General features: G+C 45.1%; 1 protein-coding gene across 1 annotated transcript in view; it reads right to left on the bottom strand.

Moving 5' to 3' along the window:
- The window catches only part of LOC119396038 (glutamate receptor ionotropic, kainate 5), an 87,200-nt gene that overhangs the window by 52,337 nt on the left and 20,915 nt on the right, over positions 1-13,948 (bottom strand). Inside the window, exon 4 of the mRNA XM_049416561.1 lies at positions 12,968-13,121. Within this exon, the coding sequence (XP_049272518.1) occupies positions 12,968-13,121 (154 nt within the window). The remainder of the gene's footprint in view (positions 1-12,967; positions 13,122-13,948) is intronic.

The following is a 13,948-nucleotide window of genomic DNA, read 5'->3' on the forward strand; positions in this document are numbered from 1 at the left end:
GCCAGATTAGCGCCACCATTAGAGCCAGCCTAACATTATTACATCGATTGGTAAAACTGGCCGATTTAATCATAATCGCAGGTAAACAGAGTCCTGTACAGAATCTTTACAGTGGCCGCACATATGCTGTTCTACTGTATGGCGTACTTTGTGCCAATTTTCTTTCTTTTTGCAATTTTTATGTCGCGTTTGCTATGCGTGAAAGGGTAGCCGGTGCCGCCACAAAGGCACCAACCTCCGCTATACATCATTTCATTAAAAAAAAAAAGTAGCCTCACATTCGCTTGATGCGCTTTCGCAGGGTCTCGTTCATTTGTCGGTTCATGTAGCCTGCGAAAATTAGGGTGTACATTGCCTCCGTTCCGGCGTAGAATTCTCCGAGTTCACCTCGTGCACAAAATTTGCCAGCCTGGAATGAAGCAAATGGGGAAGCACGTGACTTTTAGATTCCAGTATGGAAAGTTCCGAGAGGGTAACCTTCCATGTAGACTCTAGAAGCAGAACGTGCACAGGGCTCCGCATCAGCACAATTCGAAAAGATGTGAGAATGACAACACGGAAGCTAGCTCCCTATAATTACCGTTCAGTAAAACCGCGAGATAAATTTCGTTTACTCTGGCGGAAAATAAAAGTTCAAAATAACGGTGTACCCAATGGGATTGTTTGGAATCTCAGACCATGGGAAAGAAAAGACCGAAGATAAGGCTCACAACACAAGCTTCGCACCTGTTCGTATAATCTTTGGTCTCGTTACGCCTTTTCCAAAGCCTAACATACCCTCCCAAGTGGCCCAACTTCTAGCTGATTCCCTCTTTCAACTTAAAGTCTAAGTTAGGCGTAGCTGTCATGGATTATACATACGATGCTTAATATGGTGTTGGTGGCGCTTCAGATAAGGACGTTATAAAATCGATATGCCATTCGTGGAATTTATCTTACTACCGATTGTAAGGTAGCTGTCAAACCCTTTGGCTCTGACATCTGTGTTATAGTAAGGACCGCCCTACAGTCCTACCGTAGTCTACCTTATAGGCGAAAAAAAAAAATTTATTCGTGACGTCATGGTACACGACTTCCATCCAACTATGACTTTCTTTGAGAGGTGAACAACGCATCTTGAGCAGAAAATTTATACACGGAAGTTTGAAACATGCAGAGCAATTCGAACGCTTTAACGCATATAATGGGCGTGTGATGAACCAGCGGCACTTCCAAATCAAGCTACTCGACACTGGAAGCCTACTGGAGGCCCCTTGTGGTTCTATCCAGCAAAGTGTCGTTTGTAAATATCCCCCCCCCCCTTTTTTTTCCCCGAAATTGACGGAACGTGCATTTTATTGTCCAGGCTAACGATGGCAAGAGAAAAAGCCTAGATCGTAGCAAGGAGCGTTAACAAAACGTACAGCTGACTAAGAATAACATGTCAGGTCACATCACTAATTGACAGAAAGGAATAGGTCAGTGCTAAAGGCAGTGCATTTTTGTGGGCCGATGTCCCTGTGTAGATGCATGTGAATATTGGTTGCGTAATGGTGAACCTATAGCTATGCCGTCAGGTGCTTTCACATTGTACAGAAAGAGAGAGAGTACAACTTTATTCCATTGCAGAGTCCATTGCAGACGCTGAGGTTTCCCCGCGCCGCCTGGCTACTCTCTCGTGGGAACGGGCAGGTCTAGCCTAACGGCCCTGTCGGGGGCGCACTGGACGGCCAGGATTGCTGCATTGTCGTGTACACGTGAGAACTGCCACTCGGCAGTTCTCACGTGTACACGACAGTGCAGTTTTAACGTTGTGCGTGTCGCTCACTTATTTGAGAGTTTCTTGTTATGTGAGTCGGTGAACAGCGGCACGGAACTTCCTGAAAGGCGGGAATTCCACGATAGCGATAAGGATACTTTAACGCATCGACACAATAACAATTTTGCAATGACTTTAGCTTGACGCACTGAATGCTACATTATAAGCAGAAAGCACATCGACTCTTCCTAACGTGCTCATTTACGTCAGCAGTGTTGCAACGCGCCCTCCGTTCTTTCAGGGAGATGCATCAGCGATGGCACCGGCCAAGACGTAATCGAAAATACAGTCCGTGAACCAATGGACATTCGAGGCTACGTCCATTTCTTTCTTAAGTGCAATTGTACATACTCAAAGAATATAAAGATTGCAAAATTACTTGCACTTTGTATATCGAACAATTACATGTGCGAATGAAGGAAACATTCAGGGCTCGTTTCTTTGTTTAACGCAACCTTAATGAAAGCCATCATGCAGATAATGATGCCAAGGAAGGTACGGGGACGTTTATTGTACTGGTTAAAATCAGGGGCGTAGCCAGAAATTTTTTCCGGGGGGGGGGGGGGGGTTCAACCATACTTTATGTATGTTCGTGCGTGCGTTTGTATGTGTGCGTGCCTATATGCGCAAGCAAAACTGAAAAATTTCGGGGGGGGGGGGGGTTGAACCCCCCCAACCCCCCCTTGGCTACGCCCCTAGTTAAAATGCATTGTAACAATTGTAATATAGATGTGAAGAAAGTAAAATGGACGAAAAGACATCTTGCCGCCGGCAGGAACCGAACCGTTCGGTTGCAGCTTCGGTCCCTGCTGGTTGCAGTTCCTGCCCGTTGCAATTCCTGCCGGTGGCAGGTTGTCTTTGCGTCCACTCTACTTTCTCCACATCGACATCACAATTACTGCAATACACTTAAAACAGTACAATTAGCGTCCGCCATACTTTCCTTCACTTCATTAACTGCTGGTTTTCTTTCACATATATGTCATTTAAACAGGAGACGGTATATAGTGGCAACGTAGTAAAAATTTGTCATGTGGTATCGCAAGAGGAGCTGTGAAAAAGAAGCGCGTTTGTTTTTTGTTTTTTTCGCTGCGTTCGCATTCCCATAGCATAAACAGCAAGGCATGCTCCCTCCTTACAAATATTCCATCATCACAAGCGTTCCGCCTAATAAACAAAAAAGAAAATTTATTCGGATCCTCAAAACCATGATAACCAAATGATAACCATGATAACCAAATGATAACCATGATAACCAAATAGCAATACTCCGCATTCCTTCGTTCTCACTTGAACTTGTAGCTACCAAATTTCAGTGGTGCCCCTGGTTTTGCAGTGCACGTGACAAATGAACCTCGAATAAAAAAAGCCAGCTGATTTACGTGACACAAACGTTTCAGTCATTTTCTTATCATTGCCACGCGTACCGATTTATTTGTTTTTTGTGTAATCGGGCTTCACTAACCAAAAAAAAAAAAAAACGCCACGCCTGCGCGGAAAGCGCAGCACAGAGTCATAGCGAAAGCTGGAAGAGCGGCATTTCTAGAGGTCGTTGTAAACTCTCTTTGGGGCTACTAATACAAGTACACTAGCAAGGTACCCACTACGCCATAAATAATAATTTTTGTGAAGTTGGGAAGCACCCATTACGCCATTATTCGTCATTCTGCGGAGAACCGTGGTACCCCATAAACATCTGTAAAGCATTATGTGCCCTTTGTTGATGCTTTGCCTGATGGCGATGAAGAATTATGGCAGAGGCCTTTGTAACGGTTTCGAAGGGTTCAAGAACTCACTCGTTGCGCAATTCGCATTGTGTGACGCCTGTTTACAGAATTCGCGTCGTGTGACTCCTGGTTGTTATTTTACTCTTCTACCACGCTATATTACATATGTTAATGTGGTTCCTTCCCGACATGAAGCCTGTATAGGGTCTTTTTGCAAAGGAGTTTCAAGCGCCGGCATGGCTCTGTAGTAGAATACTGAGCGTCCACGCAGAGAGCCCAGGTTCTACCCCCATTCTATCCACGATTTTTTTTTTCTTATTTCATGCGACAGCGGTTACGGACACCGGCGGCGGCGGACAACTACGGCGCCAAAAACGGCCACTGTTGTGATCTCATAACAGCTTTCGCTGTAAAACGCTTACTATCGCTCGGCGCAGGCAAAGCCCGAAGGTAATAAAACTTCCACTATTGTTTTGGAATATTTTGATAGAATTTCTATGAAATGGCTCTGGGATGGTTCTGGAATGTTCGATCGCGCGTGCATAAAAGCCGACTTGTTCCGCTGGTGATCAGATTGTCGACGACCGCCAACTTTGCTCGCCGCTATCGTCGTATGGTGACTTCTACTCGCTTGTACAGTGTACATTTCGTGGGAACATGTTCGCCCAATAAAGAGTTTCATCTTTAACCGTCCGACTGCCGTCTTCTTCATCGTCACAAGCACGTGTCATCATGCACTGCACAATAAAAACGGTTATGTCCTATTTATTCACGGACTTGCATTTTTAAAGACTGTGTACGCCAATTCATGCCACAAAGGAGGGCAGCGTATGCATTTTCGTGGGTAAGCGCGAACTGAGAAGACAGCACCATAACACAAGTATGAATAAACATTACAACAGAATATTAGACTGTCATGGAAACAACACGTAGAAAACACCGCATTGCTTCAATGATTTTGCGAAACCTGCACTTTCTTAAAAAATGACCGAAGTTGCCAGACTTGAAGATTGCTTCTGAAAGTTGGTTCTAATCACGTATTGTCAGTGTAAAAACAGTAGTTTTTAAGATGTTTAACTTCTAGAAAAAATAAACGCCTGCAAGAAATAAACATCTGCATGTCCTGTGTGCATAGAAAACCACAAGTACGTAGTTGTAACGCTATTCCTATTAACAGATGAAATATAATTAAGAACAATAAGCTGCCGAGCTTAGTGCACAAAGCTAAGCAAAAAGTGTCTGTTTCATAAGTATAATCATCTTAAGTAATACGAAAATTTTTATTGCGATAGCAATTATATGGACAGTCTCGGCTGAATTTTGCCGTCGCCGTCGCCGTCATGCACCGTATATGTATAAGTATGTATATATATAAAAAAGCCGCAAAGAAAAATATGCTTCCGAAGCGCGGAATCGAACCAGGGACATCTTCCTCCGCAGCGAGCGACGCTAACCGCTACGCCACGAAACGCAGATCCTCCACGTAGCTAACGGCGAGCGTTATATACGCACACTTTACCGCTGGACGGACTCGGAGACGGCCGGCGCTTATAAGCGTTTCTTCATTACCAGCGAGATGGCGCTAGGAGCACGACGGGCGTAGAGTCACTGTATATGCTACCTTTAGGTAGCAGAGTTGCGCATAGGTCCGGCTAGCAACCACAGCTATGCGGTGAAGTCGCACTTCGTTTTCGCAGGCGACATGCCTACCGTGTCGCCGATTAACATGTCAGGCGTGTCGAAGACCGGCGATAAACATTGGCTGTCGATGGCAAGTGTTAATTCAGTTCGCTGCCGAGGCTGCTTCGAGAAATACAAAAATTAGCCCGAGCGCAGCTTCTCCGCAATGCATGGTTGCTAGCGGCGTTTGGAAGACAGATGCGCAACTCTGCTACCTAAAGGTAGCATATACAGTAACTCTAGACGGGCGCATTTAAAAGTCGTCGGCGAGCTCGCTCGCTTCTTATGTTTGCGCAGGGAGAACCTTGCCCTTCCGCTGTCTGCTCGCGCGGTTTTCCCGTGGTGAGGGCAAGAGGGATGTTTCAACCTTTCACCGTGATGTCCGCGCTCATGTTACGGAGCGTACGAAAGTCACTCGAGCTGAAGGGACGCCGGTAAACGAACAAACAGACGATGAGCGCGAACTATCAAGTGTCACAGCTCGACACTTGAAGCACGCTAGTTTCCTTCGCTGCTTCGGCCGCCTTTGCAACAGGAGCGCAGTTCAAACTGAGAGTATCCATTGGCGAGCCTCACTTCGTATAGCATTAGTTTCTTGCTATCGCATTCATTGCTTCGCCCTTGCGGCGAAACTGTGACTTTTTTTATGGAGACCACTAGTCCGACCGAACCTAATCCTGCAGGTTAAAATCTTTTTTTCTGCAACGTTCGCACCGCGCTTCCAGAAATATAAATATATAATTTTGTAAGTGCGAATACAATTCAATATTTTCTACAATAGGTCACACAAAAATTCCGTAGAAGCTCCATACGCAAAACCACGGTCCACCTGCTCATCTACCGGAGCCAGTTGGACTGCCTTCTGATCCTAGAAGTTTCAACTCTGGAGATTTAAGTGTTAAAAAGGTTTTGCTGGAAACGAATACTTCGTTGTTTCTAGTGCTTTTAGTGTTCAGTGTTGCTTCGTTGCCGAACACTCATTCCACCTCCTCCTAAAAGATTTGTCAGGTTCTTAAAAAATATGTACAGTAAGGCTATTCCCACTGTAACACACCAAAGCGCTTGATGTCACGGAAATAAGCCAATTTCTGCGGCTGTACATCAATGCAGTCTTATGTCGTCGGTGACCATAGGCGGAGCCAATTCTGCAGTTCTTATACTGTGACCAATTAGACATGAAGTCCAGGCTCAATGAAGTAATGAAACCTTGGCTCCATGGGCCAGGTATGTATACTTGCCTCGTTTTGCGAAACTGTTGCAGCATGAATGACCACCGCCTTCTCCTGAACAATCTCATGCAGCATCTCTTCAGGGAATCTCAGCAGGCCGTAGAGGTCCGTCCCGTTGCGGCGTATCATGCTCCACACTTTTCGCTCTGCGGCTCCTTGGGACGACTGCGTCACGTGAGTTTGAAGCAACTTGAACCAAGTGAGGCGTGTGCACATGGGGATGACAGCGCTAGACAGTTCCATGACACCTCCAGATGTCTGAAACTAGCTGATCCATATAACGTGGCCACATCAGTGGTGGCAATATAAAGAATGCACTTCAAGGTTGTTTTAGCGCATTTCCTCGAACTCGATGGCGAGAGCTAAATTGAGAGCGAAGATAAGCGAGATCACTTAAAGTGTTTTTACGAACAAGTCACGAAAATAAGCCAATTTATGCTGTTGTACATCAATGCATTCTTATGTCGTCAGTGACCATAGGCAGAGCCAATTCTGCAGTTCTTATATTGTGGCCAATTAGAAATACCGGTTGTTTGTGTCCCCTTCCTTTTTTTTTCTTGTGCGAACAGCTCCAAACAATTCAAACGTGAATGAAAGAACAGTTGCACAGTGTTGACTACAAATTCGCACTTTTAATTGAATCATTCGCATATATAGAGAGTAAATATCATCATGTCATTTCCAACTGAACTCATATGTTTGAGGTGATAAACAATCTCAGTGATTGGATGAGTGCGCTTAACTGGGCTGGTTGGTACATGATTAAGACGGGAACAAACAGCACTGGACACGGGACGGTGACCTTGTCCGTCGTTCTTTCACCGTCCCGTGTGCAGCGCTGTTTGTTTCCGTCTTAATCATCTCAGTGATGCACCTCAGGTACGATATCACATTGGCATACGACTACATGGATTGCACCATACATTATTCTTCCTACAGAACGACCACTAAGGTGCGTCTCTTGAGTCGCCATGCTTTTCTAGAAAGAATGCACTCAGGTATCAGCAAATACCGCTGAGCAGCCGCAAGTCTAGTATGAGGTCCAAACAACATGGGACACATATATGATATAGGTGTGGAAACCACGAAACTCTAGCATCAGGTCTGGAAACGAAGTACAGTTCTTACTACATCTCACATGAACTGTGGCACTGAATCTTTCTCTTTGAGCACCTACACAAGATCCACTCGCACGCGTTTTCCTTTGGCAGAATTTCAGTAAATCACTGGGCCAGAAAGTTGCATTCTAATCTGGGGACTCAGCTGCTCGGAGAGGTGCACATATCATGAGTACATTCAATTCAAACACATCGTACATCACAAAGAAGAAACAATGCAACGGACTTCTGAATATTAGCACTATAATAAAATATTTCAGTTAGTGTATAGCGATCATATGTTTGCCAGACATACCCACTTAGAACAAATTGGCGTTGGCACTGCTTCAAGCTGGCATTTTAGCGGCTAGCATTATGTAACATGTGCTTAAACGAAACTTCATTTACACTACTGCTGAATAAAATCATAGGTAACGCTAATGTGTTTGGCCGAACGTTTGTAAATGAACATATGTATGCATCTTTTGTTGAAAAAATTTATTCATGAAAATATATTGCATTTGAAAATGTGTTCACGAATGCATGGTCAATTCTCCCTGGGTCACTTTACCAAACACACAATCTCGCACGTGTAACAGTGGAGGAGAGTTGATGCTAAAACTTTCCGTATATTAGAGGCCTGGTCAGTATCGATAATTGCACGGTACGAATACCAGAATTTCAGCCACTTTTCTTAAGAACGACTTGCTTCGTATCGCACATCAATATGGCAAGTTGGGTGAGTTGGTGGCAAGTTCCATTCTTTGAAACAGCGCGTTACTAGACGAGGCATACGACGAGGAGTGCAGTGGACATGCGCCTGTCCTGTGGCCTCCTCTTCCTGTTTCTTGTTTAGTAACACGCTGTTTCAATGAAATGTTCGCGTCATAAGCCCATTGTGTTTTCGTAATTTCCAGCCTAAATCATAGGCACGATTCCACGATGCTTCTGAACTTTCCAAAGCACAAAGACGTGGGCCATTTATTACAGTAAGTAATAACACAGCGGCCGAAACCTCAGCCGGTCTGCGTTAATTATAATAGATATCCGCTCTTGGAGAAGCGGAAGCGGTGAATGTACTTAGGCCTCACCTCGAGATAACGCGAGGCCACAGTGTTCTTAAGAAGGTAGACCTTGAGATGAGGCTTCTCAGCGATGTCATCCAGGGTATTGATGCGCTTCAGCTCAGACTTGACCATAAGGCAGGCGCGCATCTGGCCAGCGAACGCGTTCATTAGCACTACGATGGCGAGCCACCAGACGGCGCTGACGATCCGCAGATCCGTGCGCTCTGGCATTTCCGCCGATGCTGGAAGGAACGAACTTCATACACCACGTAATAAAGGAGGGAGTACGTGGAAAGGCAGACAGGTTAGACAGTTTTTCAAATGCTCCACTGACTCACTGACTATTACTACATCTTCAGCTGCCCATGTTACACGTGGAGGAGGCCTCAGGTCGGTTTTAATTGCGAAGCATTTCTTAGTCGCACCTGCAGCGTCGGCCACCGTACACACCCCCACTGCGCATGCTCTGCTCGTCTCGTGCCGGCAGAAAGCCTCTCCTCTCCCTCCCTCGCATGCTCGGCTCGTCTCGTGCCGGCATCAGGCCTCTCCTCTCCCTCCCTCCCTCCCTCCCTCCTCTCCGTCCCTCCCTCCTCTCGATCGAACGCGGGCAGTGTGTATATAAGCGGCGGAGCGCGCGTTCGGAATTCAGTCACGGGCGTCTTTACTTGGCTTTCGCTTGACTTGACGCTTTGCTTGACTCGAGCAGATGCGATGGAAGCAACAGTACCTTCAACCAGCGTCCCAGCACTCGTTGAAGGCAACGTTACCCCACCCTCACCCTCGTCGGCGTCAACAACAGCAAGCAACGCAGAAGACAAGGCTGCGAAGAGACGAGCATACGACGCTGAACGCAAGCGTTTGAAGCGAGCTGCGGACCCGGAACTTCGTGCACGAGAAGCTGCTGCGAGACGGCAACGACGGGCTGCGGATCCTTCACTCGGGGAACGAGAAGCAGCTGCGAAACGGCAACGACGGGCTGTGGATCCTGAACGCCGTGCTCGATAAGCAGCAACCGTTCGTGAACGTCGAGCAGCGGATCCATCACTCGGGCAGCGCGACGCTTCTGCGAAACCCAGTTACGCAACATTCACGCGATACCCTCACCGCTCTGCGGCGCATTTACTCGAGTTCCCCCCGTTGAAAGATGAGCGGAGAAGCGACATTTTAAATGCGAAGCATTTCTTAGCGAACTTCTGCGACTCTGAGCGTATCTATCTATCTATCTATCTATCTATCTATCTATCTATCTATCTATCTATCTATCTATCTATCTATCTATCTATCTATCTATCTATCTATCTATCTATCTATCTAGCCGCCTACGACTTTGTGCTCTCCTGGCCGTTTCGTTAATCGCATGTATATCAAAATTGGTGTGGCATAACATAACCTTATTACGAACATAAATGGCCAGTCATATCACGAAAATTATGACATGTATGTCATGAACAGCATGATTTAAATTCCACGGCCTTAAGGCTCGTGCGGCCGTTCCGTTACTTTCATATATACCAAAGTTGGTATGGCTTGACAAGAGTTTATGAAGAACATAATGACAGGTCCTAACATGCAAATCATGACACGCATGTCATGTGCAGCATGATTTACATGATATGGTCTCGGGGCGCTCGCGGCCGTTTAAATGAATGTAGATATACGAAAACTGGTATGATGAGATATTTGTGTATGAAGAACATAACTGATACGTGCTAACTTGAAAATCATGGCATGCATGTCATGATATGTACGACATGGCTTACATGCCACTCTCATGGTGCACTGGTGCTCGTTTCGCTAGATTGATATACACCAAAATTGTCATTGCGCGACACGACTGTATGACGAACGTAATGAGAGGTGGTAACATGGAAATCGGGATATGCAAGTCATGTTCGACATGATTTACATGCCACGCTCATGGTGCGCTCGCGTCCGTTTCGCTAGATTGATATACACCAAAACTGGTATTGCGCGATGTGACTGTATGAAGAACATGAATAACAGTTGGTAACATGATAACCATAACATGCACGTCATGATTTACATCCCACGCTCATGATGCATTCGCGGCCGCTTCGCTGGCTGCATATACACCAAAATTGGTATTGCGTGGCGCGGCTGTATGACGAGCGTAAATTAGAGGTGGTAACATAAAACACGTCATGCATGACCTGTACGAAATGACTTACATGCCACGCTCATGGCGCACTGGTGGCCGTTTCGCTAGATTGATATACACCAAAATTGGTATTCCGCGATGTGACTGTATGACGAACGTAAATGAGAGGTGGTAACATGAAAATTATGACATGCAAGTCATGTACAACATGATTTACATGCCACGCTCATGATCCATTCGCGGCCGTTTCGCTAGCTTGATATAAACCAAAATTGATATTGCGCGACGCGACTGTATGACGAACATCAATAACAGGTGGTAACATGAAAACCATGACATGCATGTCATGTGTGTTATGATTTACATGCCACGATCATGGTGCATTCGCGGCCGTTTCGCTAGCTTGACATACACCAAAATTAGCATTGCGCGCTGTGACCGGATGACGAACATTAGTGACAGGTGGTAACATAAAAACCATGATATGCATGTCATGTGGGGGCATGATTGGCATCATATACTCATGGTGCACTCGCGGCCATTTCGCTCGTTTGATATACACCAAAATTGGTATTGCGCGATGTGACTGTACGACAAACATAAATGACAGCCCTTAGCATGCAAATCATGTTATGCATGTCATGTACGGTATGATTTACACGACACTGTCATGGTCGCTTGCGGCCGTTTTGTTAACTAGATATATACCAAAATTGGTATGGCATGACACGAGTGCGTGAAGAACATAAATGACAGGTCATGCGTTGTATATACCAGAATATACGTTTCATTGGGATATACCAGATAGTGCATGCATGCGTGTATGGCAAACATGCATTATACGGTGAACTAGATGTCATAGCATGAATGGTTTCATTTTGCTCAAAGACAAACAAGGCGATGTATGCAGCTCTTTGCAGGCTGCTTCGCATTACATCGATTCCCACAGTGCGTGGGATCTGCCGGTATTTTTTTACGTTAGATGTTGCCAACGCGACTCATTGCCTTTAGCCGCCGTGGTTGGTTAGCGGCTAAGGTTCCGCGCCGCTAAGCGCGAGGATACATGTTTGATTCCCCACCAACATTGCCGCATTTTGATGGAGGTGAAATACAACAACATCCATACAGGTAGACAAGGCATACGTTAAATAACTCCAGATGGTCAACATTAGATACATCTTTGCTAAACGCTTCGCTCATTATATTGCACACTGGATGCGGTGTCTTCAACATTTGGAAAGGATTTCTAGTATGCTACACTTCCATGGTATGATGAACTTTATTCGGGTCCTGAAGATGAGCCCTAAGTTGACGCAAGCGGCTCCCACGTTGGGACAGTAAGGTTTAACCTTACCGCCATATCGTGGTGAGGTTTCTTTTTAATTGAAATAGAAAATAATTGAAGGAGTTGTTGTCACCACTGCTTGGTGAAGGATACCCCTTTCCACATTGTTGTTAGGAAAAAAATAAGAACCATAATTAATATATATACATATATACAGTCCTACAAGTTCAAGAACTCTCGTTTCAACAGAGCGCACCTTTTTGTCGCGGTGCAGTCTTTCAATATACTCCGCTCAGTAACCATCGCAAATACCGTTGCATTCGCTGCCGAGCTGCTGTCACCTTAATTAGCTTGAAATGACTATCCACATATTTGACAGGAAAATAAATTTCATTTGATTCGATTTCAATTAACGAGCTACCTAGGGTCAGCGCCATATGCACTGCGATTTTCGTATTTTCCGCCCCTGCAAATAATTTAATTCATGCAGCCAAGCTGTGTAAGTTGACATCGACGAATTAATACAAATCTGTTAGGAATCATAAAAAACCGTCTACTTGGGCTTCGTAAGCTACAGTGTATCAGTTAGGTGCATTGGCCACCGTGCAGTCATTGTCCTCGCTACTGCCGCCTGTGAAAACAGCAGTCGTTCTGGCCGCTGTCACTGTAAAACTTTCCCGTGCAGTGCACAAGTTCTCACTGAACACTGAAGAGATTGCAAGCTTCAAACATTTTCTCCTCTTGCGTGCATTGTGTGCATCCTTATACGCGGTCTATCTCTCCAGATGAAACCGAAGGCCTGCTTCAGATATGCGAAAACACACTGCGTGCTGCAAATACGTACGTACATAGGTATATGAAGTAGATACTTTTGCTTTCGTTATTGAGGATACGTATTTGCATTTTTTACCTCGTCGTGTACGTGAGAACTTCGAAGAAGGCGCTGGACATAATGGTGAACGCACCTTCGCAAAACATGTTCTCGAACAGCATCCAGAAGTGTTGGTTCCACATTTCAAAAACGGAAGCCCTCTGGCGGCGCATCTTCCGTGAAATGGCGTCCAAGGAGATCATAACGATGCTGAGGAAGGCCAGGAAGAACAGAAGCATCGCCCACACCTGTGTGGCACAAGGGGACATTATTTATTATTACTTCAAACGGAACCTCATAAAGGGTAAACTGGCAAAAATATGCGTAGTGTTATACAACGGTCAGCGTGGTGCTTGCATCGTTGGTTGTGATTAAAGGCGATGTGCACATATATGCGTTTAAGTGTATCATTTCTTTACCATCCAATCTTCTAAGTCCATTACTATTTATACGCTGATTCAAGCATAAAACTGTCAGTCCGTCCCTCGATCTGTCACGTACGACGGTCATCACTATCCCACGGTCTCTCATGCGTTTGCCTCCGATTACTCCAAGGCGAAATCCATCTTCTCTTAGCAATTCTTTTAAAAATTCCTTTTTTAGAAAAAGCTTCTTTTAGAAATTCAACATTTACATCAACTTCTTAAAAATAAAATTGCATACGGCGTCAGGGTCCTCTGAAAGGCAAGACACTACTTTCAAGGGCACACTCTTTTGACATTATACTATGCCTTTATCTTCAGTCATGTAAATTATTGTATAGCATCATGGGGCCTCACATGTCACTCTCATATAGCCCCTTTGCAACACATCCAAAATAATGTTTCGGCTCCTTATAATGCTCAGGTTACCTCCATCTTCACCGAGTTAAATCTGCTCACTATAAATAAGCTTATCTCCTACAATCACGGCATCGTCATTTATCGCATGCTTAAGAATCCACAATTACCTTATGTCATAGGTAGAAACAGTCTTGATAATCCAAATAATACTATGTTCTCCTCACAAAGTAACATTTTACTTCCGAAGTCACGAAGCAACTACGGAAAACTAACTGTTGGTTTTGCAAGCGTCA

This window comes from Rhipicephalus sanguineus, chromosome 6 (assembly GCF_013339695.2).
Source record: "Rhipicephalus sanguineus isolate Rsan-2018 chromosome 6, BIME_Rsan_1.4, whole genome shotgun sequence".
Lineage (NCBI taxonomy): Eukaryota > Metazoa > Arthropoda > Arachnida > Ixodida > Ixodidae > Rhipicephalus > Rhipicephalus sanguineus.